At 45.6% G+C, this 27,407-nt stretch overlaps 2 protein-coding genes across 2 annotated transcripts; one reads left to right on the top strand and one right to left on the bottom strand.

Annotated features, from left to right (window-relative positions):
* The first annotated feature begins 4,604 nt into the window (after positions 1-4,604).
* Positions 4,605-11,799, top strand: CLDN16 (claudin 16). The gene is made up of 5 exons (XM_010163286.1): positions 4,605-4,718; positions 9,507-9,609; positions 9,870-10,034; positions 11,132-11,323; positions 11,660-11,799. The coding sequence occupies exons 1-5, from the start codon at positions 4,605-4,607 to the stop codon at positions 11,797-11,799; spliced, it is 714 nt and encodes a 237-aa protein (XP_010161588.1).
* A 7,861-nt stretch (positions 11,800-19,660) lies between these two features.
* On the bottom strand, positions 19,661-23,768 carry TMEM207 (transmembrane protein 207). The gene is made up of 5 exons (XM_010163285.2): positions 23,685-23,768; positions 21,812-21,849; positions 21,351-21,395; positions 20,762-20,904; positions 19,661-19,809 (listed from the first exon to the last, which is right to left on the bottom strand). Exons 1-5 carry the CDS (start codon positions 23,757-23,759, stop codon positions 19,661-19,663), a joined length of 450 nt encoding a protein of 149 aa, XP_010161587.1. The 5' UTR covers positions 23,760-23,768.
* Between the last annotated feature and the right edge of the window lie 3,639 nt (positions 23,769-27,407).

The raw sequence follows: 27,407 nt of genomic DNA, 5'->3' as shown, positions 1-27,407 counted from the left end.
ATGATACATTACAGCTGACATGCACTTCTCCGTAATTAGTGTGTACACATCTCACGTCCAAGGAGCACTGCTCTGGAGATGAAGACACTTAGAGGCCATAGATGGTGGTGCATGAAGTGGGAAAATGGAGAAGGTACAACCAGGAGGGAAGAGTGGAAAGGGTTGGGCAGACACGCCCATGAAGTCTTCCACAGCAGCAGATGAGCTCTTATGGAAATCCTTCCCAAAGCTCTCCACCTCTGGCTTCCGAGCTGTGGCCATCTGTGGTGGTTTGGGTGCAGCCAAACACAGCCTGCTCTCTCACCCCTCCCTCCCCCCCTGTCCCTCCCTCAGGGAGTGGGGGAGAGAATTGGAAGGAAAAGGGCAAGGAAACTCATGGGTTGAGATAAAAACTATTTACTAATTAAAATAAAATTATAATAATAACAACAGTGATAACAGAATATACAAATGAGTCATACACAGTGCAGTTGCTCACCACCCACTGACCGATGCCCAGCCTGTGCCAGCCAGTGATCCTGGAGCCGAGACAGTCCTGAAACCAAAACCCCAGAAGAGCGAGCCCAAGTGATCCCTGAGAGAATACCCCCGTCTTCTGGTCAACCCTGGGTAATATACTGACATGACAGGATATGATATGGAATATTTCATTAACACATCCAAATGCCAATTTTGGGTTTTGCTGTTCACTGTGCTTCTCCCTCCCAGTCCCAATGCAGCTGTGAACAGCCACAGTGGCCTTGAGCTCCAGCAGCAACTAATAACTAGTACTTCTATCAATGTTCTTCCCATAACAAGTCTTACACTGAAACTAAAACACAGCTATTCTAATTACTAGGAAGAAAATTAACACTATCCTAGCAAAACCAGGACACCATCGTACAAGCCTCTGGCCCTGAACACGATGGTCACAACACTGACTGCTTGCTGGCTTGCAGTTAGGTTTATATTTCATGCAGCATCACCACTTCCCTCTTGCTCAAGGCCCTCTGCTACACTATATATTAGACACTGTGGAAGTGAAGGGAGGACACAACCCTTTCCTGCTCATGGGACTGCGACCTCATTGGGGTGTTGCTGCAAGAATGGTTTTGTAGGTGGACAGATGAAAACAAGCTGTGATCCTCCCAAGAGTGGTGGTAGTTTCTATCACTTTCTGTAACACAATGGCTTGCCTTTAACAGAGAGCCCAGACCACTTTGTGTTAACGAGTAATAAAAGCAATCGACCTGTAGTGCATTTGTCTCTTAGCTGGGAGTGTGTGTAGACGAGGTGATAAGGCATTAGTGAAGTTATGCTGCTTTATTACCACACAGTTTAAGAGCCCTACAAGGCCAAGCTCTGATAATTAAGTATCAGGATACCCTCATGCTTTTGTGAGTGTCAAAGTACTGTAAATGTTAGGTTAGCCAAGAGAATAAGATACAGTTACCATATATAGTACAGCCTACAAATCCATTTGAAAGCTACACTGAGTCACGTCAGCCAGGTTTTAGGCTGTACAAAGACATCTTGGGAGGTTATTTTGGGAGAGCTGTTTTCCAAAGCTGAGGGGACATCTGTCATGCTAAGCTAGGAAAGCAGAGTATGATGAGAAACTCTTACAGACTTCGCTTCATGAGGATACTGACTTGTTTTAAATACAGAGTATTAAATATGTACCTTGCCAGTTTCTACTGAGTAAGAATGTTGTATTTGTCCTAATAACTCCAGCAGTTACCATGGGACTGTTTGGAGATACGGGCCTAATGAAGGACCAAGTATTGGATTGGCCTTTCTGTCAGGTGAAAATCACAAACTATCTTAATTGCGTTACACGCTCTGGAGCAGTCTTACACCAAGGAAAACTGGAGGATCCTGACCTGCTCTGCTGTGGAGGCCAGGATGCTCTTGAGCCCTGAGCTAGATGTAAATGGCTAGTGTGAAACCACTTCCTGTCCCCCGGTGACTCACAGCCAGAGGAGTGCTGGCATCCTGCTCTAGGAAGGGTCACTTGCCTGCCCTGCCCTGCAGGGAGGATGAACACAGGGAGGTGGATGGAGCTGGGACAGCAACACGACTTGCTAGGCATGTGGAAAATAAACAAAACTTTGCCAGGACTGCCGTGACAGCTATGGAGAGATGGAGCGAAGCACAGGCAGCACTGGCACCTCAACATGCTGCCTTCATCCCTCAGTGGAGTTTGCTCCTTGGGCTGACATGCATGGACATGTGATGGGCTGAACTGGGAGGACAGAGTATGACGGTGCCCATTACAAAAGCTCAGAAACCCCACACTGGCTGTTAACATGGTCCTGCTCTTCCCCTGGGAGTTTTTTGCTTACCACCCCTGTCATGCTTGTATTAGGCATGCTTTCACCATGCACCAAATGAGGAAAGATGTCCCCATTCTCCCCAGCTGGGCTTATCCTCTCTGAAAGAGGCTTGTATTTGTGTTCAGGACAGAATGTGAAGGCAGAAAGGTCCATATGGCTATAATACATTTCCTGGCTAATTCAGGCTTTGCTACTGTCAAACTCTGCTCTTGCCACCTCTAATGACTTAATTCTATTTGTGGGAAGGCTCTCTCAGATTTTTTCAGGCTTTTTCTGAGCTCACCACACCATTTTTTCTGAGTTACTACTAATAACAACTGGTTAGGATACCTTGTTTTGAAAACTGGTGCAGCCACAGGTTAATTAATACAGTGCAAGACAAATACAGGAAGATGATGCGTATTGTCAGAACCTGTCTCATATTAATGCAATCTATCTATATATATGGCTAATGAAAGTCATTATCCTTTATGGGACCTGTGGGGTCAATGCCATGTCTCTGTGGGTCAGAACTGTTGGAAATACAACTCTGCCCTTGTCACAGAAAGCCATGCAGTGAAGATCATGGGTGGGTGGAGGGGGGGGGGAGGGGAAGGTTGCCTTATGTAGACATTTGAATATCAGAAAACTCATCAGAAAGGATCATACCCACATAACCGTATCAAGACATGCATCTGGCAGACAAAGAAGAAAAGTTCTTCACTTGTCAGCTTCTGAGAATGGAATTAGAAAACAGAGAGCAGAAAAGCTAAAGCAGCAGAGAGTCCGGCAGACCCTGGGTTTTTGACCTGGGACTTTTGTTCTCCATTTAGTGTCTCCTAAAGCATGTGCTGAGGACCTCTTCTTCAGTGTGACCTCTGAGGAACAGAGTCATCCTGGGATCTAGGCAGTAAACTTGGACAGTAAAACTGCCTCATGAAGTTATGAGAGGAATTATACGGGTTATATATTGTAAGAACAGTAAACTTCTCATTGCTGGTGTGTTTGGAGGGAAATCTCAGAGAAGAGAAAGCAAGCTTTGAGTAATTCTGTAAAATATCGATTGGCTCCATCTGGAGGTGACAGCTGAGATGACAGACTCCATCAGTTTGGGCAAGCAGATTGTAAGCAGAGCTCAAAGCAGAGCGAGAATCTGCTCCTCAGCCCTGTGTTGAAGACTTGCCCAGTAAAGGCAGGTCTTCAGCCTTTTATGGCTTCTCTTTTCAAAATTAAAGATAATTGAGGATGTGATGGTTTCCGTGCATTTGTACCTTTGGGATGGGAGAAATTTCTGGTCCTGCTCCACTTTAGTTTTCCTGGAAGGTGCCCTGGAGCTCTGCTGTGTTTCTCAGTGCTGTGTGAGAGGAGGCATTGAGTGAGAAGCCTTGTTACAGAGGCCCTGTCCTTCTGTCCCCAGCAGCCTGTGTGACCCCTGGTCACCCGGAGAGTCCCACAGGAAAAGAGGAAGGTTGCAATGGCAGTAAGCGTGCAGGCAAAATCCAACCAAACTAAATCCCCCAAACTGGCAGTGGCTTGAAAAGTTCAGGATTCCCATATGGGAGCTGGACTAAGGCCATGAGCAAATTGAAGTCCAGGCCATAAGAAGTATCTAGGTTTGACTTAAATACAGAATACAGAGCTCCATATCTGAGCTGTGATGTTTGTTGGTGTTGGCTTTGAAGGTCCATGACTGCTACCTTTTCCCTTCCCTTTCTAAGGACACTCCTACATTCAACTAGATCATCACTGCATCAGAGACCAACAGGGTAACCAAAGGGCCTGGAATCTACACCAAGACACTTTATAGTTGCTCCTTGCTAAGGCATGAACCAATGTACAGGAATAAGTATGTGTGTGCACATGAGAGCTCTTCTGTGTGTCCCTTAGCAGTGCTCAAAACTTCTGCCCTGAAGAACAAGTTTTGATTCTCTTTTTTAATCTCTAGTTTGCCAAAACTTTCAACGATACCTGTTTTCCTTGCAAGTCCAAGACTCCAGTTACCCGCCTGTCACTTCTGCACAACCCCGTTTCTCCTCAGCCAGGCATGACTAGAGCTTTAACTGTGCAGGGCGGATTGGCTGCAGCAGCTCCCGTGGGTGCTCTCACCCTCCTCCCATCCCCTTTGCAGACGAGCGTTGCTCCTGCAGCCTTCACTAACGGGTGGCATCTGCAGAAGTGAAAAGTTCCTGCTGTTCATGGCCACTGGAAGAGGGTGGTAGTGACCTGGGACACTAAGGCTCTGCCAGCTTTAAGAACAAGGGCTAGACATTGTTTTTCTCACCCCCTTGGATGTGCTGATCATCTGCTGGCATGAGGTTTTTCCTCCAGTATGTGGGCTGTTTTTTTGCTTTTTTCTCTACTGGGTTTTTGATAGCATCTACCTGGACAGACTGCTGGATGGTGAATGCTGATGATTCCCTGGAGGTAAGACTAGGGTGAGGAGAGCCTGATCATCAAAACAAATGTGTCCTAGAGAGAGTTTGGTTCTCAGCATCATTGCTCCACTCTCATGTACTTTTTCCCTCTTGTGCTGGGTGAATGTGGATAAAATTAAATGAATGACTGTCAAGAGCAGGGAAGAAGGGTATTTTGTGTAATTCTCTCTGCCAGACTTTATTATCCATACTCTGCTTTCACTTAGGAAGTTCGGAAACGGTCTGCAGGTTTAAATGTGCATGAAGTTGAGTACAGTTATCTTGTGTCTCTAGCCTGCATGGATATTTTGGAGATGTTTCTCATTCTGTAGGTCAGACTTCTTGGTAGAAAAGTCCAGTGTGTAATCTGGTGCTCTTCAAGTCTTTTTCTGAACAGCCATTGAGCTATAGGGCTAGGATAAATTTATGGGGAGCATAGGGGCTGGCATCAGATCCAGCACTGAAAAATACTTTCTTGAATTTGTGCAGACAATAGCACTCTCATGTTAGAGAAAGGTACTGGAAAAAGTAAATTGCAAACAAGGGAGCAGAATGCTGCTTATGTGCAAGGTGTGTCCTAGAGACTCCAGACCCCAAACTGTTGCTGTTTCTCCAGCACTCAGTACTGCAAGTTTCTATTTTCCTCCCCAGAGCAGCCAGCACTTTCTGTACATTTAAGTGCTGTGGGGCTCCAGTGTGGAAATTGCTCTCTGGCAAACTGGATACTTTGTGCAGTGAAGGTGAAACACCTTCCAAGACACAGAGTTTGGCTGAATATATCAGGAGGAAACTTTCTATCTGCTGTCCAGCACAGGAAACCAGGAGAGCTCCCGTGCACTCAGTGATTGCAATGCCATGTTTTGCTGTATCACATCAAGTGATGAATTATCTGAGGAAAGAAGGATAAACTAGTTACAAGAAAAAAACCCTTTTTCTCTGTGCCATGAGAAATTCTGGCAATATGAGTTCCAGTCCCACCTGGAAGGTGGTTGTAGATGCTGAGGTGGTTATAGATCCAGTGCAGTGAGGTTGCTGATGGTCAGCATGTCTTGGCAGGGAAAACAGTGTGCAGCCACTGATGCTGGCTGTGATATCACTCTTCATTTATCATCTTAATTTAGGAGTTATTTTAGATTCATTTCAGGAAGATGTGAATTGTCTGTAGTCAGCTGAAGATATCAATATGTTCAGAAATGCCAAATGGTTCCTAGATTGTGGGAAAAACAGAAGACCAACTCCTAAGCAAACTGAGTCCAGGAAAGAACTAGTCCCAGGAAAGAACTAGTCCAGGAAAGAACAGTTACCCTGAGGCTGTGTAACCTTGTCTTCTTGGCACAAAGGCACCTGCACTGGGCTGTCCTAAGTGCTCCATTAACCCCCAGTTTGGTTATTAGCAGCCACTACTCTCACATTCCTGATCTGAGTGTGAATACTAAATAATAGAGCAAAATGCCCCCAGCCTTAATACCTGACCACTGATCTCCTTAATGGCCCGAATGACTCACTGCTGCTCTAAACAGGGGAATGCAGGTAAACTGTCCATGGCCAGAAAGGCTGGAGTCCAAAATGACTCCTGTTTTCAGCTGGAAAAAAGATAATTCAGGCAACTTCAACTTCCGAAGAAAGGAACTTCATGCTCCAGCATGGAGAGTCGTCTGGTTTTGTCCCTGGCCCCCAGCAGCTGCGGGGGATGAAGCCCTCACTGTGGTCCCTCTGGAGAGGAGCAGCCCAGGAGAAAATCCAGGGAGCTCCGGGAGCAGCCGCCTCCACTCAGCTCCCACAGCCCCTCGCCTGCCCTTCAGAAACAGCCAGGTTATGGCAGCACAGAATGTGGTTTAGAATCATAGAATGGTTAGGATTGGAAGGGACCTTAAAGATCATCTAGTTCCAACCCCCCTGCCATCAGCAGGGACACCTTCCACTAGACCAGGTTGCTCAAAGCCTCATCCAGCCTGGCCTTAAACACTTCCAGGAAGGGGGCATCCACAACTTGCTTGGGCACCAGTTTGAGCTGGTGCACTCCAGTGAGCATCAAGACAAGCCTGGGACAATTTTTGCAGTAGTTTGTGCTGGAAAAACCACATTATCTGCTTCCCAGCAAGCACTGTATTGTGTACACAGTCTCTCCCTGTTGCAGGCGGATTAAAAATATTACCACTACTGTTAAACTCTCGTGCTAGGCTTGTAATCATTGTATGTTGGCACCTTTTTACAGCGCGGTGAAACACTGTGACTAACATCACTCACGTGTTTGTCTTCTGTGCTTTCCCCAGAAGGGGAAGTGAGTGCTTGTTCTGTCATTTTTTTGTATTAGAATTATTTTAATATTAATTATACATTATGCATAGGATATAATTATATATATTACAGTCATTACACAGTTTATGTTTTACATGCATGCTTGTGTTAGGGAAAGCAGGTTGTGGCTATGTATTTAATAATCAAAGTGGGAGATGAGGAATTTGGGAAGCTGGAGCAGATTTGCTACAGAGGGAAAGAGGTGATGAGGAATTAGTGCTACTAACATGATGCATGGGTTTGGCCTTGGGATGGAGTAATCCATGCCCCACATGACGCCCTAACTAGCCCTGACCCCTCTCCCATTTACAGCAGCGAGTTCCCATGTGCCTGAGGGTTTGTGCTGTCAGCACAAGGGCAGGTGCCCAAGGGTGGTTGGGAGCAGATTAACAACCAGAAGGACAAAGGGTGCACAAAGCAGAGGGGAGCAAGGGATGGCCAGGGAGGTTAAGAGGCAGGTAACAGAAAGCAGAAGAGCTCAGCAGTGGCTCAGGCCAGCCACAGGTCCTCCCTGTGACATCTATTCCCATTCCTCGTGCACCAGGCAACGAGGCAGGCTGTGCATATGCTGCAGAGATGGGTTGATCCCTGCTTCTGCCTGTGTTCAGTCCTAGCAGGAGTAGGTGGCAACTGAAACATCCCAAGAAACACCAAACATTTATCAAGTTTTTTCTAGTCTGGGAAGAAGGTTGTTTCACAAGCTAGACCATGATTGCGATTGTTGTACCTTAAGACCTCTGTTTTGCTTGGAGGCTGACAAAGCCTGGAAACCCGTTAGTCTCTATAAATAATTTAGATGAAGATGCTGCTTGTAAGATTTAAAAAATAGTACTAATGCGTGCAAGCCAGCAAGTAACTAAGAGTATTATCTGAGTGTAGAGTAATGTGAATAAGCCTAGGGTGGTTTGTGAGGAATGTGAAATTATATAAATAGAAGTGGAATAAAATGTAATTTAATAAAAGCATGCTAATTTCAAGCACAGCCTGAATGGTGGTGAGTTAAGACAGAAGAGGCGCTGCAGCTGGATTAAGAGAGCCACGGTAAAAACTTTCATCTAATGGCAAATTGTTTTATATGACACTGTTCTCTTGAAAAACACAGAATCAATGAAACCAGGTTCTTCCAGCTCTGCTTCTCATTTTTGGTGATATTTTTCATTAAACCTGCCCCAAAATTCTCAGAAATTTTAAGTAGTTTTCATCTTCATGAAACAGAACATGTAGATTATTTTCATTCAAACATAAATAGTATCTTTTTGCCAGTGTGAAGTAGCAACTCATTTTTACTCACCTTTTATCAACAGTGCAGTATCACAGAGAAGTTATCACAGTTTGTCTTGGACATTGTATTGTGGAGAAAATATTGCGGTTGGCTATGGATTCGATACACTGTGAATGAGACTTTATTAAGTGTCTGAGATATGTTGTTATCTGCTTTGTGATTTACACAGTGCAAGAAAAATGAATTTATTGCATCATCCAAGCAAGCCTGGTCCCCTTCCCATGCATGAAGCCCCCTCCCCAGGAGAGTTTCTCCTTCCTTTAACTGCAGCGGGTGTCACTGGCAGCAGCAGGGCAGGCTGGAGTCCAAAGCTGCACCGACATTAACTCTGCTCCTTGTATGAGCAATTCCAGGAATATTTTAGAGGTGCTTGTTGCCATATTTGCATTGGTAATGAAAATACTTCCCATATTAGAGTGATTTATGGAAGACTGGGCTGGGAATAGTATCTACGGCTTCAGGACAGCAGAGGCGATTAACTATGATGCTACTGCAACGTCTGCCCTAGTCTGGATGTCTCAGCGATGAGTGTGGCTCCAGCACGCGCGGTCCCATAGCCGGCAGCACACTGGGAGCCTGGGGCCAGGATCTCATTTTCCAGTGAGTGTTTATGGCTGAGTCATTTTGAGGGCAGCCTTCCAGAGGCATCTGGAGAGGGGCTCACATCCACACCTCTGCTCTGCAGCACAGCACTCCTCTACCATGCCGTGGCCACCTCCCATTGCGGGCACCCGGCTGCTGGTGCAACGCCTGCCCTGCCAGTCACGCTCCCCTTCGAGCTGCTCCTTCTTTGTCAGGAGGATGGTGTAAGGGGAGCATGGACAGCAAAGTCACAGGTCATCTGGTCCATAGACCTGCCCAGCTCAGCCTAGACAAACATTTGTAAAGGAGTAGTCAAACCTGCTCTTAGATCTCTCCTGTCAGCCACCCCCCAGCTCCTCCCAGAAATTTCCTTCAGAATTTTTATCCTTACCAGTAGGAAGGTTTTTTTCATAATGTCTAGTCTGAATTTATTTTGCTCTAATTTTAAACCATTAGCAGGGACACATAAAACGTCTTTTTTCTTCATTCTGACACATTTTTTCTACTTCAAGCTAAAAAACTCTAGTTTGCCATAGACGTAAGTGGACCAGAATTTTTGCTGAAGGGCCTAGCTGACCATCCACTGTGTTGGTGGATATATTAACTTACAGTCTTCTTTCTCTCCTCAACCCACAGGTGAGTACAAAATGCCGTGGCCTGTGGTGGGAATGTGTCACAAATGTTTTTGATGGAATCCAAACTTGCGATGAGTACGATTCCATCTTTGCTGAGCACCCTGGTATGTAAGAGTCAAAGACGTTTCTATAAGTGGTGGGGTCACCTGAGTGTAGACAAAAAGAATATCTGCTCTACTCAGTGACAGATGATTTGGTGCACACGCATATTAGAGCCATGTTTCTTTTCTCTGTGAAGTATTACTCCCAGGGGAAGCTGGAGAAAGCTTCACCCCAGAAAAAAATGTTCCCATGGGATCTAACTCCATTATCCACCCACATTTCCATTCCTTGTGCACTAAAGCGATGTCCTTTTGTCCTGCAGTGAAGCTGGTGCTGACCCGAGCCATGATGATCACAGCAGATATCCTGGCAGGATTTGGATTTCTCTTCCTTGTCCTGGGACTGGACTGTGTGAAATTCCTTCCCGATGAGCCACTCATCAAGCTGCGCATCTGCTTGGTGTCTGGAGTTACGTTGCTCATTGCAGGTATTCCCCCGCTGTGCCCCCATCCTACAGGACACCTTTTAGCAAAGGGAGGAAGATTTAAAACCTTCTTTTATTTTGGGGAGAGGAGTTGGTGATTTTCTAAAGGGTAAACATGGGGGAAAGATCTTAATTTTCTTTATTTGTGCAATATAGCTTCCTCTGTTCACTGCCTGCCCCTAACAGCACATAGGTGAGTTTAACTGCTTTAATTTCTTGTATTGACCAGGTGACTTGTCTTTGATTTGACTGACTTCCATTTACTGCTGGTTTACTGTGAAGAAGTCAGTGTTGTTGATAATACAAAGAGACCTAATTTGTGAAGGACTAGAAATGCCCCTGCTTCAGTTCCTGGCTCTGCCACAGATTGTGTGACCTTGGGCAAGTCACTTAGCCCAAAATTTCTGCAGTTGATCTATAATAAAGGGATAATAACACATCTGTCCCTCCTAAGTGATAAATAACCAACTGACTGGGGTGCTTTGCTGTCACAGCCAGTGAGAGAATTTTAAATGCAAAAATAGACTGAGAACTAGGTACCGAGTAATTTCATGTGACTTTATGCCAATATTGAGTATCTGCCTCTGCTTCAGTGTAAGCAGATTTAGCACATAACTCACCCCAGCTACCAGGAGCACATGTAAAGCACTTTGGGAGGTTCTTTTTAACATCCTCTGTTCACGTCCCAAAGTTTATCTGAAAATGCTGCCAAAGTTCTGAAAGTCAAAACAGATTAGACAATTACATTCTTGAAGTAACTTTACAGCAAGTTGATAAATGAGCTGAGAAGGGAAGAGCTTTCTACCTTTTAGTGCAGAAACCTGAGTGCTGCCAACCAGCGCCGATGGTGCCTGTGAGTGCCAAGCCGGGAGGTACAGCCTTTGCCTGACAGAGCTGCGGCTGATATCAGTAGGAACCACGGTGAATCTGCCAAAGAGGCTGGGCTGAGACTGAGGGAGCCAAAACCTGCTGTCTGAGGAAGGTCTTTCCATCCTCAAGTCTGACCCAGTGGACAGCAGGCTATAGCTCCAGATTTTACATTTGTGATCTCCTTGTGGTCCATCTGGAGCTGTGTGTGGCATCTCCCTCCTGTCCTGCAGGTCTCCCAGGCATTACTGGCTCGGTGTGGTATGCCGTTGACGTCTACGTGGAACGCTCCTCTCTGGTCTTCCACAATGTGTTTCTGGGCATCCAGTACAAGTTTGGCTGGTCGTGCTGGCTCGGCATGGCGGGGTCGCTCGGCTGTTTCTTATCCGGGGCCCTGCTCACCTGCTGCATGTATCTCTTCAGAGGTGAGGAGCTGTGGCAGGGCTGAAACACAGTTCAGAGATAGAGCCATCGCTCGGGGCCTGCTACAGGCACACAGGGTGGGGAAAGTCCTTCAGGGACATTCTTCAGGATGGTTGCTCATCCTCAATAGCAGTATCTTCAGATGTAAAATGGGAATAGTGTTATTTCAACAGCTCTAGAAAGCACATCAAGATCTTCAGGTGGGAGCTGAGGTGTAATATGACATAAAATGTGTTATTATATCTTGGAGGGCTGCTTTCTCTGCATTTTGAGGCTTTGCAGCTGAAAGTCACCAAGCACTCATTAGCAGATCCTGTTTCTCTCCCTGTGTCTCACAGAGACCAGCTCTGGAAGATTCCACTCTGCTTACTCCTTGAGGAAAGGCTATTCCTCAGCTGGGACAATCGTAACAAATGTGCATTTGCCATCCTCGCAAACAGCTACTGCCAAAATGTATGCAGTGGACACGAGAGTGTGAGGAGGAGGTGAGTGCTCCAGAAAGAGCTCTGCTTTTATTTGTGGTGGATTGTGCAGAGACTCAAGCTCCTGTAGTTGTGATACAGATGCAAAGTTGAATTTCAAGGACATACTGTATGCTACAATGTTTGCATTACAAAAGCTTCAAAAAAACCCCTTCCTTCAAGAAAGTAATCTCTGAGAAGATCTTGCTTTAGGGATTCCTGTTGTCTTGGATGCTGAGGCTGCTTGCAAAAGCATGGACTGAAAGAACTAAAACAGACTCTTTCAGCATTTGGCTCAACACTGTCCGTACGAGTGAGATAAATTAGCCGCTCCTGGATCGGACCCCAGCGTTAAGCATGAAGATCCCCAGACTGTAAGATGGATCTGTTCCGTGTCTGGCAATGTGTTGACAGAATGTGCAAAGCAGAAAATGTAGGCAAAGAGAAGGAGTGATCATCTGGCCAACATCTGGATCCTATGCACCCAGCATGGGGGTCTGCTCCTCTTAAAGGCAGCTGGAGATACAAGAGCTGTGTTAAGTGTATGGCCCTGTCATCTGAACTGAGGAAATGCTGCAAATTCAGGGGCATTCTTCCCTGCAAAATACAGTCCTTCTCAGTCAGTGTTAAAATGTACATCAGGGATGCACTAGACTCACTGAGATCTGGAAATTGCCATCTTCTTTCTGCTTAGTGAAAGTTTTGCCTGGACAAAGGTAAAGTGAGTGAAGATCCAAGATCTGATCTTATGTGTGACAACATGTCTATACCAGATAGAAACTAGGATAAACAATGGCAAAACCTATTGTCCCTTTCTATCAAAACAAATTTAAATGCAGTTCAGGGCTTCTGTCCCCTGCTCCAATCCAAGGCTGCCATAAAGCTGGATGAGGCTAGAGCATCAGACATGTCTTCACTAGGACTGGTGAAAAAACAGTGTGGTTTAACACATTTGCTAAGGATGGATACAAAGTGCAAACAGTCCTTCCATGCCTTTGAAGGAAAATAGAAGCTGAGACACAGTTTTCTTAGGTTTGGTAGAAACTGCCCAAATCCAGTCCTTCCTACGATGAGCACCATATCATATGGTCATGGGCACCAGAGGTTGAGGAAAAGATCTCAGCACAGAGATATACCTGTTCAGGGGGAGTGGAGAAACAACAGTAGAGTCTCAGGAGGATGTGCCCAGCCATGGATACTGAGGCTCCATCAGAGGTAGGCTTCTTTTATTGACTGCTTGGTGGGGAGACTGGATGGAGAAACCCCTGTCCTCCCCACAGGCAATATGAAGTGAAGCCTCATGGTATGAGGGCCAGAAGGAGATGGAATGGCTGTGGATGGAGCTCCCAAAGAGCAGCTCTGATAGCCCTATGATGGAAGATACAGGGCTGGTTCCTCTCATGGTTTATCCTGAAAAGAGCATCTTGTGCTGCAGCACAGAACTGACCAGCAATGGTAAAACATAACCCAACCTTGACATGGCTCCTAATTAAGTAACACTCAGGCCCTGGGACAGACGGGACAACAGCAGGTCCATATGGCTTTGCTATGGGCCCAAGCACCTCCACAAGGTTCAGACTGTAACACAACCATCTCAGCAAGAGCCCTCGTGGCAGCGCTGCTGCCCAGGCAAGGGAGGCTTTGTGCCTGCAGAGTTCATGCTACTTTGGTTGGCAGACGCTTATGTTAGTCAAACTGAAAGCAACTTATTGCCAACAGATGAGCTATATTGAACAGATGTAAACAGTAGGAGACATGACAGAGGCTTTTTTTACAAAGTCCTGAGAGACGAGGAGTACAAGTGGTATGAGCAATGTGATGAATTCATGGATTATACCAAGAATGCACAAGGAGATCTGGAGGTGATAGGAGTTTCTGCCGGTTATTGAAGGAAACTGGGGATGCAAGGCCACCTCCAGAGGTTTTTCTTTTTTTTAAATTCTCACTCACATCAGAAATATGTATTTGCTGTGGGGCTTTTGGGGTGGAAGAGCTGGCATGCCATGCAGGGGAGGGAAGCTCTGGGGATGTTTGTGGGTCTAGTCCCTAGGCTGTGCCTCTGCTGCCCTGCTCCTTCAGGGATGTCCTAGGAAGGAGGGGGAGGATGAACCCACTGCAGAGGCTGAGCTGTGCTCAGCACCTGCTCCAGCACCCACGTCCCTGCTCCTCCCCAGGGAGCCCAACACTGCTTCAGTCTCCACAAGGGAGGAGAGATACCCTGATGCCCCAGGCCACCCCAGCCTGACTCCTGAGATGCTCCTCGAGAGGAGGTACAGAGCAAAGACATCATCACTTGGACCAAAATCCTGAATTGAATCCTTCCTATGCTACACAGCCAGCCTCACCACTAACACCCAGGGACACCTACCAGCCTTTTGCTGCTGTTTTCTACAGCTCTTTCTGAGGCATGGAGATTACCTCTTCCTGGGAAGATTTATTTCTTGTTTAGCAGAGGAGCAACAGTCTGGGACCACCGGTTAATGCAGGTGTAACTGCAGATCTCAGACCATTGATTTCTCCTTTTCTCCTGTACGCAATGGTTGAGGAGACTCCTGGGCCTTTTCCCTAATGGTTTTCAGCTGGTTTTAAGGTGATTGGAGGTGACTTGAAATGCATGGGTCACACCAAGCAGTGGCTCAATGGACACTTTGGGATTAAACATGTATGCCCTGGTCAGTGGTGAATATAGAGGACTGGTCTCCTTAGTCCCTCCAGCACTGTGCTCCTCCTGGGGCTACACAAATAAGGCACACACATACCCTGAATACTACCTAACTCAGGGTACATCATCCTTAAATAAACATGTATACAAAGAATGTTGCATAAACATTTCTGGGGTTTTCTCTTCTTCAGTATCTATGTAGAACAAGGGTTAGTTCTTTAACCATGCTCCTGTTCTAGCCTCTATCTATGATAGCTTTTGAGGATCCACCTCCTGCACGAGAGAAATAGGAAAAGGTCACAGCAAGCCTTAGGTTTGCTGGGTTAACGTTTTGTAACAACCAGTCCAATGCTGCATTGCTTCATTGTTCAAATTCTGCAGACAGTCTATCTGATGTTTTGATCAGTTGTTAATATTTAATTGTTAATTCACTGTTTAATTTAATTCTGATTTCACGGCTGCAGTATTCACTCCTCATTAGCTCATTACCATGCCACAATGCAGATCTATTTTAGTTTGGTTGTTTATTTATTAGCAAAAAACCTTCCAGAACGTACACAGGGCTTATTTTTTCTTTCAAAATCATAACCCATCCCTAAAGCTAAAGACATTGCAGGTGAGCTCAGATATTAAGGTATTTCCTTAATATCTATTTACATCCCATTCAGTCCAGTTGCAATTTCCAGCTGAGGCCCAACATTTAATCCTCCAGAGCCAACAGCCTTTTAGGCTTCTCCAGATTTTCACTAAATTCCAAGGAACATTTTTGTATGTTTGGGCATCTCAATCTCATTGCTTCATTTCCCAGGATATAGGTAGAGTCAGGGACATAGCTGAGAGCTGGGACTCTCAGGTTTCCTCACTGCTGTACCCACCCCATGGTGTCTCCTTGAACTTGGGGCTCCCCATTGCCCTCTCCACTGAGAGCACACAGCTCGGTGCAGTCTGCCAGGGATCTGGCTGGTTGCTGGTTATGGAAAATAATAAAGTCCTGTGGGTAAGCTCTTTGCTAAGTTGATTTCATGCCTTACAGGTAGATATTGATTTCCCATTTTGATATACGCAAGTGAGAGAGAGAATAAAACAATGACATCTGCAATGGCTGTCCTTTTCTGCATGCAGCATTTAATCTTCTCACTACCTCAGTCAGCCTTGTTTATAAAGGCTCTTAATAATTCTGGCTCTAATTAGCACTCGCTCTTACTATGACCTTGTGAACTAGACTATCTCCTACTGCAGCTGCATGAATATTTTCTAAAATATGGATTTCCTTACTTTTCACACACATTGTAATATGATTTAGGTGTGAATTTGGTAGATCTGAACAATTATTTTCAGTAGATAAGAATGTTACTTCAGAATTCTATTTTCCTTACATATTGTAATATTCGTGAGATATAATAAATGCAGTTGCCTTTGAATATTGTGTTTCTCTAACCCACGTCTGAGTTTTGCCCAGAAAGGTGCTTTGCCAGGTCACCTGCTCTGACTCCCATGAGGGAAATCACTGCCCTCCTGCAAGGACACACACAAGGCAGCAGCACAAACCGGACCAGCCCTTGGGAAAGTGGGGTGTGACTTCTAGTCATTTTATAAACTTTCCAAGTGAGAGAAGTAAAATTTCACCAAGAAAGTGAGTCTTTCTCTCTCATTTGGGGCTGGACCCTCACATTTTGCTCTTCTGCATCTGTTAAATATTGTGGGCAAGCGATTTATGACCAAAATATTCCGTCCAAGTACTGTTATTGGGAATGGAGAACAATTTTCTCCCAGTAGCTCTTGGGTCCCTGCTGTAAGATGCCTTTGAGCAAGAAAGGAAAGAGACAGACTTGTGCCATCTAGTGACCCAAAGAGAGTGGGCATCCGTCCCCACCCCTATCCTCTTCCTGCGCAAAAAGCCAAAGCCTTTAGCCCATAATCCAAAGTCTTCAGATGATAATAAAAAGCAGATTAATGAGCATTTCTATTATTTTCCCATCTTTCATGTGCAACCCTCCTGGAAGCCCTGACTGATCCCCTGTTATGACTCAGCTGGCTTTGGTTTTGTTCTGTTTTGCCTGAGAGCCAGTTTATGACTTTATTATTCAGGCCTCGATATGCGGAGGTGAAAGTCCAGCCGTGCACCTCGCCACGTTCCCTTCGTCTTTTGCTTCCAGATAGTCACCAAGCAATTAGCTCCTATACTCTGATCCCATTTCCCCTTCTCAAGGCAACAAATGCATCTGTCTTCTTGTGTTTTCTGGGTTGTTCTAGAGCAGTTTGCAATTTCTTCTCAAAGTCAGCAGAAGTGTAAGTCAGAGGATGAGTGGCAGTCAGAAGGTCACAGCAGAACAAGTGCTTTTGCAAAGCAGACCCCATTCCTAAGTTGATGAATCATACAGAAACGGCTCATCCTTCCTTACAACTCTGGAAATATCAGCCAAACTGCATTAACTGTTCTCATTAAGGGCTGAGTGCTTACAAAAGCATAAGATACCAGGCAAAATCTCTGCTTTTGTAAGAATGGGAACACAGGTCTGGAGAAACCTTGCCCATTCTGCTGGAGCACCTGGGATTAAGGGGGTAAGCTGGGAGAAGCAGCTTTCGTAGGCAATGGTAGGTCAGTGGGGCCATCCCAAATACATTTTCAGAAAGAAGGAACCCATCCTTTTCTCTGTTTCTATTATCAGGAAGCCAAGGACCAGGGCAGTGCCCACTGAGCTCCCTCTCAGGGTACCCTCCTTCCCTACCCTAAGTCAGCAGCAAGGTCAGTTTATGCCCCCCCCAGCAATCCTACACAAACTCTTTTTTGCAGATGGCTCCTGGTCTTCTGCAGTTTTTGGAAACATCCATGGCTCCTGTCATGTTGCACAAGTACCATAGCACACAGGTTCTCCCATGCTGGTGACTCCAGCTGGAGCCTAATTTTGTGACAGCCACTAGCTTGCTTTACTATAAGCCACTTGACACAATTTTGATGGCATAATTTTATTCCTTTTGTGAATAATTAAAGCACCCCAACCGTGAAGCTGAATGCACTTGAAGGCACACTAATAGCACGGAAACACAAACCTGTTTCCCATAATGTTCCTGCAAGAGCAGCAGCCTCCTGGGTGCGTTGCTGAAAGCCTCGCTTGCCCTCTGTTGGGTGGCTGGGGAAGGACTTACCTCCTCAACAATCAGTGCCACTCACTGGACCTTGAGAAATAGGGATACAGAGTGATGGAGGCACTGAAACCAGAGCAGTCCTTGCTTGTTAGCCTTCTCCAGCCATCTGATTAGAAGGTGACATTAAATGAAATGAAAGGCAGCAATTTATTTAGAGCCGAGCAATTAATAAGCGGGAGATGGTAATGTCTTATGCAGCTTATAATGCAGACAACCTGTGGAGTTCACTTCCACAAAGGGGTCACTGAAGCAAAGGCAGCGTGTGTGGGTGGGAAGGAAATGATGGCTGATTTAATGCCCGCTAGCGGGCTATGCAAACTGAAGTGACAAACATAATCAAATCTCATGCTTCAGGGCATAAATTGAAGGGGTTGAGTAGTGGAAGCAGTTATGTATATAAAAGGTCTGATCCTGAGAGGTGCTGATTACCTGCAATTCTTACCAAGTTCAGCCAGCGAAAGGACACTCAGGAATTGCTTGACTTCTGCGCTGGCTGAGTCTGTACTTGCTAATTTTCCTTATTAATAAACCCTGTAATATTTTAGCCTGCTGGCAAAAACATTCATTTTGCTACAGTAACATTTATTTCCTTTCACACAAGAGTCAAACATTAAAGCTGCTTCTAAAATAAGATTTTATGGAGATAATTTGTGGTGGTGCTGGCAGAGAATTTGTCTCTCAAAATATGCTATAATTCTTTATCTAGTGAAGGTACTTATATTGCCTCATTATGAGAATATGTGAGCACTTTATAACCTTTAGTGGATTTATCTTCCCAGTTTCCTTCTGGAGCAGGGGAACTGGTACTAACCCCACTCTACAGGTGGGGAGCTGCTCCACAAGTCAGGCTGTGGGCTTCCATTAACCTTCTGGGGTACCTAAGGTGGACTCAACTGCCCACTCATAGCTCCCCAGGCACGTGGTGCATTGTACTAGGTGTGACATTTACCTCCTGCACCAAGGGGGTCTGATTGCAGCCCCCAGCCCTCTCCTCTGAGGCCGCAGAGGCAGAGAGGTCAGGAAGGCTGAATCCAGCCTTCAGTGACCTGCCCATGACAAACAACAGAAATCTTTGCTTTCATCCGAAATCCAGCTAAGGGGGAAATTCGGCATCTCTCCTCAGTAATTTGAGAACTAGGCAGGCTAATACCTCTTAGGAATGGCTTAGGTAGACCTGATCCTGCTCGGGTATAAGGCAGTCTTCTTGAAGTCTTTTCCCATCCTGTCTACAGCAGTCACCTCAAAGAAAATTATGTTCTTTATCCTAATAAATTTCTGTAGCTAAGCACCAAATGCCTAACCCCTAATTTATGTCTGTGGGGAACTGCCACGTGGGTCCTGGGTTATTCCAAGCCCTTTAGATCTGCAATGCCAGGGGCAAGAATAGCTGGGGACAGTCACCAGGAAATTAAGAGCAGCTTAAATGAACAAACTCACCTTTTTCATCTTCTATAGCCAACTCCTGCCGCTGCCTACTCCCCCCATAATCTCCATCTCTTGCTTTCCCTCCCCTGGCCATAAATTTGCTGCCTTTTGCACTAGTCAAATCTGATATGCTGTGCTAAATATTTTAAATGTGGCAAACGATCGCTCATCGCAGAGTGGCATGATTGCATTACAACGTATTAGAACAACATGACTTTGCCAGAGGGTGTTTGCTGGCACCGTGCCGAGTGAAGGAGACAGCCCAAGTTTGAGAAGTAACTATCAAGTCATTTATCAACATTTGGTCCTAAAACATACAAGGTTGCATCAGCTTGAGCAGGCTTAGAGAGATAAATCTGGAGACTGAGCCAGAAACCCCAAATACAGATAGAACTTGAGAGATTTTCTCGAAATCCAGAGCCCTATCAAAATGTCAAGCTGAACTCCCATAACAGATTCAACACATGCTTCTGGCATTTATTGTATTGCATTTTGTCTCCCCTTTTAGGTTCAGATGAAATACGTGCTGCTTTTCAATCTCTTGGCCAACCTGTGAAAAGGGCTGTTTTGATCTCACATTACTGTAGCATAATGGAAGATCTTCAATGAAACAAGTGGAATCACAGAAAGCCAACACGTGGTGTCTAGAGCTTGTTTTCATTCATAATATCCTCATAGGATGGAGGCAACTCAATCTCCCCAAGGCTGAACTGTGGGGCAGGAGAAGAAGACATCTCTGCAGTCATGCAGGGGATCGGAGATCCAGAGAATGGGCACTGAGGCTCTTCACTTGCTGGAAAAAAGCAAAGCCATAACCATACAGCAGAGAGGTGTGAAGAGTAAGCATGGGGATGAGAGGGGTGAGCCTAGGAGGAGCTGTCAAACCACTTGCAAACAAGAAAGGCATGGATGTAATTTTTGAAGCATGGCATCACAAAGCCTCTTGCCACAAACTCCAGATGCAAGAAATGAGAACAGAGGAATTTGGGTGGGTTTGGGGTGGGTCCTCCCTGTGGAGACACTGTTCATGATCAGCCAGAAAGAAGGCCATACCTTCCCTGGGAAGGGCTTAGTTTAATGACAGAATTAGCTTTATTCTTCTTGGAGGAACTGTTGTCTGGCCCAGCCTGCTGATGCTGCTGGCAATACTCCAGGTCAGTGCTGGGTGCTACACCCAGTCATTATAGCCTAGTCCTCAAAAGCCTGAGTGCTCCTTGCAGAATGCTGAGGACGACTACCATGATGAACAGCGCCCACCAAGACAACTTTTTGACAGACCCCATGGTGTGTCAGCCTGCTGGGGTGGCTCAAATAGACTGCTGTGGTCTTGCCTGAGTGAGAAATTCAGCTCATGTGTTGAAAGGGCTGCCTGACCCCATGCAGTGCCTGTGGCTGAGTATGTCAGGTAGCTGAGTGCCTTGGCACCAAGGAGAAGGTCCCACAGATCTCCAGTGTTAGCGTGGCCAAGCCCCAGCTAGGCACCTTTGGGACACACGGACAGCACTGAGTTCAGCTGAAGGTATAGCTGGGGAAAAGTGGATGTGGCTTGCCCAGGCCCCCCAGTCCATGGTCCAAACACCTCCCCACAATGCCTGAGCTGGGCACGCCACTGTTCACCAGAAACACAGCACCTGGCTGCAGCCCAGCTCCCACTCAGGCCTGTCCACTCTTACTGGGGTATGGATGAGACATGGGAAGCCTGCTGGGGTCAGCAGGACCTCGCAGCCTGTATGGAGAGGACTAACCACAGAAGCCATCCGAGCTGCTGAGCGCGAAGACGGCGAGGGTGCGTCGATGGAGGAGGCAGCTCCGCCGTTTCAGCCAGCACTGCAGGCAGCAGCAGATCCCGCAGGACAGGAGCAAGGCCAGGAAAAACAACATCAGGAACCTGAGGCAGAGGCAGCAGGGAAGGAACAGTACCATCACCATCTGCGGGCAGCACCGACAGATGGCTGCCTGTCTTCAAATTAACATATTCATTAACATCTTGTGCAAATAGCTGTTAAATGTTGTGGTTTCCCCATCAGCATACCGGACATGATCAAAGTCCCCAGAAACCAATGTCTCAGTGCTGAGTGCTCAGTGCCGAGTGCTGGCTGCAAATTCAAACACTTCTCCCTAAAATCATTCATCAGTTTTGCCCAGCTCGGTTGTCAACGTACAGTGAGGAGGATACGGATAAATGATTCCCATTAGTCAGTAAAGACAGAACACAGGGACAGCCCAGGAGCAATGCTCTCTAGCTATCAGTCTCTCTTAATGCCTTTCTCTCTATATATCCATCAAAGAATATTATTTGTCAGTTTTTCCCTCTAAAACAGATCTGAAACTTACCACACATACCAGCTGCTAAAGTTTTCATCGTTCTGCTCGTTGCACCTAACAAGGGAAAAATAAAAGGAACTTTCAGTCCAGCATGAGGGGACCGTACCAGCTCCAATGTTTGTCTACCAACATGAAGAAAAGCATCATCGATAAGCAGAGGATTGAGAAGGTTTCCTCCATCAAGGGAACCCTATTAGAAGTTTCTCTATGTAGATGGGAGCAGATGCAGATGATGTACAAAGCAGCTTGCAACTGATGTGTCTTTCAACACTGGCACCCACCACCATTGTTGTTGCTGGAAACACAAAGGGTTGCCAGCTGTCCTTTCTTCTTTTGGAAGAAAAACCAAATGGCCCTTTCCTGGAAACCCTCGTTCCTCTGCCGTGCTGGTCTGTCAGGCAGGAGCACAGCATCCCTGAAGGAGACCCAGTGTGGGAGCAGCGCAGGTGAGAAAAAAGAGCCACACTCACCTCTTGCCAATCTCACAGTCCGACTCAGAGTCTGCTAACTGAAAACACACAGGTAAATCAGAGAAGGCAGATATGTGTTGATTTTTCATAATTTACCAATATAGCTACTGATCTTAGAGCAGGAAGCTGGAGAAGAGCAGCCCTACAGGTGCTGGCTCCTGCAGGGATGAACACCAGCCCTCTCCCCAGAGACAGCAGGGCTGAGCTCTTCCCTCTGCGTGTCCCTGGTCTGAGCTAGCCAGTATCGATACCAGTGGATAACCTTGTAGAGAGTTCAATAAATTCAATAGTTTGCAGAAGAAAGCTAGGCCAAGGGGAGAGCATTGCTTTTGATGTGAAAGAGGGAAGGGGAAGAACAGGGAGACGCAAGCAGGTGTCAAAGACCTGCTTACAGAACTGGGCTTTGTTATTCAGAAACGTCTGCTGAAAATGTCCTGTGACCATATTCCTGGTCTGCAGCTCATTTTCCAGTAGCTAATTGTGAATGCAGCTGTAAATTGGAGCTGTTTTAACTAGACACATGCTCTACCCAGCATTTTCCTGTTTTTGGATAGTAGTGGTGCATCATTCCCAGAGTCAGGTTTCAGGTATTGCAAATATGTGAACCTGAAACTTGTTTTTCAGGTATATTTTCTACTCCCTGCTCCAGCAAGTTTATTTTTGCAAGCCTTGTTGATCTTAGCCTCAGTTTCAGGCTATCTAGGCAAGAAATAACCGGAGTGGTTCATTGGTATGATTGAATCAAATTCAATACAATTTTTGGCTGACTCCTGTTATGTATGTTATAACACTTGTCCAAATTTGCTACAAAAAACTTCAGATCAGGCATAGAATTGAAATAACACTGGGAAGCAGAATGAGCAAGATGGAATAATTTAGATTTATTTCGTGGAGAAAACTATTAGAATGTAATTTGCAAATAATTACTTTGGATTTCTTTCTGTGTATATCCAAATCACGTAGAGATTTCTAACTTTCTTTAAGTCAAATTGGAAAGCTCTGTTCTGCATTAGAAATTTGTATCAAATACGTACAATTGAGAGATCTCTCATTACAGGTCTAATTAACAGGACTTCTTTGTAAGGATTTTGTTGTGCAAAGCTTGTGTCGCTGTAAACAGCAAGAAATCACCCCACAAATCTCTAACAAGTCTGATCCTGTGCACACTGCCTTTCAGTCCCTAGTTTTACCAGAGTGAAATTATTATTTAGGTATAATAATTCTTTCATAAAAAACATTATCTATGAAATTTCATGAGCAGTTGAAACCTAAATGAGGAATAGAGAAAAATATAGAAGCTTCAACTCTTCTAGACGTGTCCTTTTAAAACTGAGCTAATTTACCATGCCACACATGCACTCTGGTGCAGAATATTTAAATTTTTTTTGCACTTCAACTGATTATTAGAATAACAGGTCAAAACCAGACAGCCGATTGCTGTGATTAGGTGTACCCTGAGTATTCTTCATGGCTGAATGACAACCCCTGGACTCTCTTTTATCATCCTTCAAACTACCTGCAAACTAAACTGCAGCAAAGTGCATCTGCTCTGAGGCAGTAATCTATCAATGTAGCCAAACACCCACTCGTGCTGCTGAAGACCCATGCTCTTCCATTTCAATAGCCATAGACAGAATAAAGGAGTAAGGCTGTCGTGTTTTCTCTGCATTAATTGGAATTGTTGTGAACATTAAATCCTGCCCAAATTCATCAGGTGCTCAAAAAATTCTTCACCCCCTTCCCCCGCACCCCTTCCCTCCCCACCCCCCCAACCCAAAAAAAAGAGGGCTGATGACTAAAATCTATAAAAGTTGAAATTTTCCCCCCACGAAATCCCTAAAATTAGCCTGGTCCCAGTGAAGGGTTTGGTTACCTGGAAGAAGGTTAAACACAGAACTCCGGCTCCTGTGATCCATGAAGCAAAACACAAAGCTCCATGTCTCTGCATCACTAGCAGGAGAAATGCAGGAAAAGCTTTGTTTGCAGCAGTGTTTTACCCTCCGCAATTTGGAGCTTCTAAAACTTCTCTACACATTGTGCCTTCAGCCAGAGAACACGTTACCCAATGGCTTTCTGTGCTTCAGAAATCACCGCTAGCCAGGGAACGAATTCAGGTTTGCATGGACACACTCAAACAGCTGCTAGAAGTTAAAGGAACACTGGTTTAAGGTCAGCACCTTGCAGTTGTTTCAGTATTTTCATAGCTGTTCACAAATTCCTGTTGCTGAACTTTAGTTCCATATTAACCCATGGCTGTATTTGACAGGACCTGCTACAAATACAGAATCACTGGGGACCATATTCTGAGGCCATGCTTTCATTCATGCTGTCTTCAGCTGCAGTTCTGGTACTACAGGAACAGCAGTGGTACCTCCAATCATCTCCCATGCACTCTGCCTAGGATCTCAAACACATGCACCAAGGATGAAGGAAACCCTTCCCAGCCTGAGACAACCACCACCAGCACCTCTACTACTGTTATGCAGATTCTAGGGGCTGCTTTGCTGGGAAAATGCGTCCAAAAAACCACATATCCCCAGTGGTTCTCTTAAGGGACACAAAATTTAGTTGCACAATATAAGGACCAATTTGATCCTAATGTATACATCCAGATGACATAGCTAAACAGGGCTGGAAGATGGTTTGCACCCTAGCTCTGATCGCTGCAGAACGGACGATCCTGGTTTGTCCAGCAGTCAGTAATAGATTGTCACTGAAGTTCACAGCCCGTGGCTGAAATGCACCATTAACTGCAGTTCTTCCAGATTTAACACAAAGGGTGTTGGGGTGAATATGTTTAGCCGTCACTCCAGAAGTTAAGCATTATGTTGTGATGCCATTACTTTAGTAATGATTGACAAAACTAAGCTGCTCTTGAGATATACCTCTGTGGCTTTGCTCCAACTAAAAGGTCAAGAAGTCTAACCAACTCTGATACGTGTACTCAACCCAGGTTTGTTATTTATTGTTAAAGTTTTGCATAAAACCAATCCAAGCCCTGGTGTTCTCAAATGTTTACTTTCAGCTCACTGCTAATTAAAGGCAAGCCTCTGTAACAATGCCCTCTAAGAAGGCATCTCTCATCATGTTGCTGAGTGCATGTGCTACACAATATAAATGGTCTGAACATGCTGGTGTCCTGGTTTGTACAATCCTTTTCTATTTTGTACAACAGTAAATTGCCAAACCAATTTCTTGGCTGTTTTCTTAAAAGAAAAAGCTTCTGCGGTATAAAAATGTGCACAGCCTTGCTGGGAACCTTGTGACTCTTACAGTTTCAGGCTTCAAAGAGATCATCCATCAAGTCAACTAATTTTGGATTTCTTCCTCCCACAATTACTTTCTTCTTGCCAGCACCCAAGGTACTTCCAATTTAGAGCTGCTGAATGGGTCATCCCCGGTATTTTGAGGGGCAGGTACCAAAATGAGCTCCTGATACTGAAAAATAATGCATAGCTTCTGTTCTGGGTCTATTTCTAGAAGAAAAAGGGAAGAATTTATTTCTGCCACTGCTCAGCTTCCTGGCCTAAAGACAAACTTTGAAGTTTTCTGCTGGTTGGTTGCACACAGAGGTTTCAAGTGGTGGCGGCAATTTGTGGAGCCTGTCCCTGTATTCTCAGTAACAACATTGGGAGGAGAGAGAGTTGGCTAAGAGGGGTGCCACGAACAGCCCTGTCTTTTGCTTGAGGGATGATCCCAGTACTGAAGAAAACCCTGCTGCTTCAGCAGCAAAAGTGTCTCTGTGATCTGCTGAGCACTTTGAATACGTGAATATCATAAAAAGCCCCAACACTTGGTCTTGCCAGCCCAGCCAGGACCTGATACCACAAGCCCAGACGAGCTCTGCAGTGAAACCCACAGCAGGCTGTGACCTCTCCTGCCCATTCCCTGCCTCCTGCAACTCTGCTGCCTTCAGGGTTCTGCAATACTGGGAGACTTGTCTTCTGGGTAGCTCTGTACCTGAAGGTTATCTCCAGTCTGATGGATTTTTTCAGGCTTTTTGTCATCCTCCCCATGAAGAGATATGTATGCACATATGTACATACATACATGAAAGGAAACCCCTGCTCCCTCCTCCTCATCCGCCTACTGACAAAAAGGTTGGTATCTCTTGCTTTCTCAATCAGTTATATCCACCTTATCAGTGGACTGGGGAGGCTGCTCTCTGATAGATGTTAACTCATGGCCATTAGATTAAAAATCTGTTATTTCCTCATCACCTTATGTCGTTGCTAGGTGACAAATGCATCTCCAGGCAGCAATGGGGACTACTGCAACATACAGCAATTTATGATTGTCCATTATCTCTTTGCTTAAAGTGCTTGGCCCTTTCAGTGGGAGGAAGATGTACAGTTCTAGCATCATCCAAAAGATGACTTTTAGAGTTGCCACAGAAACCACCTGCACTGAGGGCTGGCTCTTGGTGGGCTTCATGACAGGGGATGCAAGACTGGGAGACAGGAAGAATTTGAGAGAAACTGATATAACTTACCAAGTCTGATGGGGACAAGTTTGGACTAGGGGTCCAAATTTCAGAGACTGAGCTCATTCTTGTATGTACGTGTGCTAGAAGGGATGGCCTTCGCTTGCCTGCGTGTAATAAAATTTAGTCATGCTTTTGGTTTGAGCCAAAGTTTCAGGGAACATCCTGGGGACCTCTAGATTCTGATGAAGGTAGGAGGGAATTTATTGGCAAACAGGAGCCCACACAGAGCCCCTGGCAGCTCACAAGCACAGCTAGCAGTTTAAACCTGTTTAAAAAGCTCTTAGCTGCCTTCAAAGCATTTGGTGGCTGCTGGGAATGCCTTTTGGGAAAGCAATCACCTTGCTGAACTCTGACCAGTCCCCCAGTACAGTCCAGAATGGGACTGTGAAATAATTTTCCAGGAAGAAAGGAGAGTGGCAGGAGGAGAGGTGGGACAGACACAGGTAAGGACATGGGACAGGATGGAGAACGCACAAAGATGTGCTGTGGAAGGGAGACAAGGAAAGTCAGGGCAGCCCTGCTTTCTATATTAAGGTTGACTGATGAGTTAATTGAGCATGTGTTGGCTTTTTTATGTCACAGTGTTTTCACATCACCACCGCAATCAATTTTTCCTTCAGCCCAAGTCCGCTGGGAGCTCTCCCCTCCCTACCCAACTTTACTGCCATGGCTAGCTTGGTCTTTGCTTTTGCAGCTGCATCCTCAGCATCTGGGCTCAGCCAAGCTGCGATTATCCCTCCCAGCCTGTCCTGGGAAGGCTTAAGGCAGCTAAATCCAATTTAGCCCAAGAGAAGAGCAGGGTAACAGCGAGGACTTAGCATTGCCTCTCTGCAACAGGAGAACTAAAGCAGCTTCAGTCTTGTCCTTGCAAAATGAAAGCTTCACAGAACTGCTTGCTCCCTACAAACACACCAAGATGAATAAATCCAGCGCCAGGGAGAGCTCTTTAAGCTAATGGCCAGTGCTGGCATGGGAACAAATGGGAGCAAACTGGCCATGAATAAATTGAGGCTGGAAATATAAAGAAGGTTCACCCCATCCTGAGCAGCAAGGTTGTGCAGCAGCTTGTCTGTGGGAGGAGTGTGGGCACAAAACCAAACAGCTCCCAGG

Source organism: Antrostomus carolinensis, unplaced genomic scaffold, assembly GCF_000700745.2.
Source record: "Antrostomus carolinensis isolate BGI_N321 unplaced genomic scaffold, ASM70074v2 scaffold38682, whole genome shotgun sequence".
NCBI lineage: Eukaryota > Metazoa > Chordata > Aves > Caprimulgiformes > Caprimulgidae > Antrostomus > Antrostomus carolinensis.
Note: the sequence above shows the minus strand (reverse complement) of the source record. Positions and strands in the feature narration are given on the sequence as shown.

Excerpts from the sequence above, each read along its gene's own strand:
- CLDN16 (XM_010163286.1), top strand. The coding sequence starts at position 4,605 with ATGAGGTTTTTCCTCCAGTATGTGGGCTGTTTTTTTGCTTTTTTCTCT. Across the intron at positions 9,610-9,869 it reads CATCTTTGCTGAGCACCCTG|TGAAGCTGGTGCTGACCCGA; the intron begins GTATGTAAGAGT and ends TTTGTCCTGCAG. Across the intron at positions 10,035-11,131 it reads AGTTACGTTGCTCATTGCAG|GTCTCCCAGGCATTACTGGC; the intron begins GTATTCCCCCGC and ends CCTGTCCTGCAG.
- TMEM207 (XM_010163285.2), bottom strand. The coding sequence starts at position 23,759 with ATGCAGAGACATGGAGCTTTGTGTTTTGCTTCATGGATCACAGGAGCC. Across the intron at positions 21,850-23,684 it reads TGTGTTTAACCTTCTTCCAG|TTAGCAGACTCTGAGTCGGA; the intron begins GTAACCAAACCC and ends GTGTGTTTTCAG. Across the intron at positions 20,905-21,350 it reads TTTAGCAGCTGGTATGTGTG|GTTCCTGATGTTGTTTTTCC; the intron begins GTAAGTTTCAGA and ends CCTCTGCCTCAG.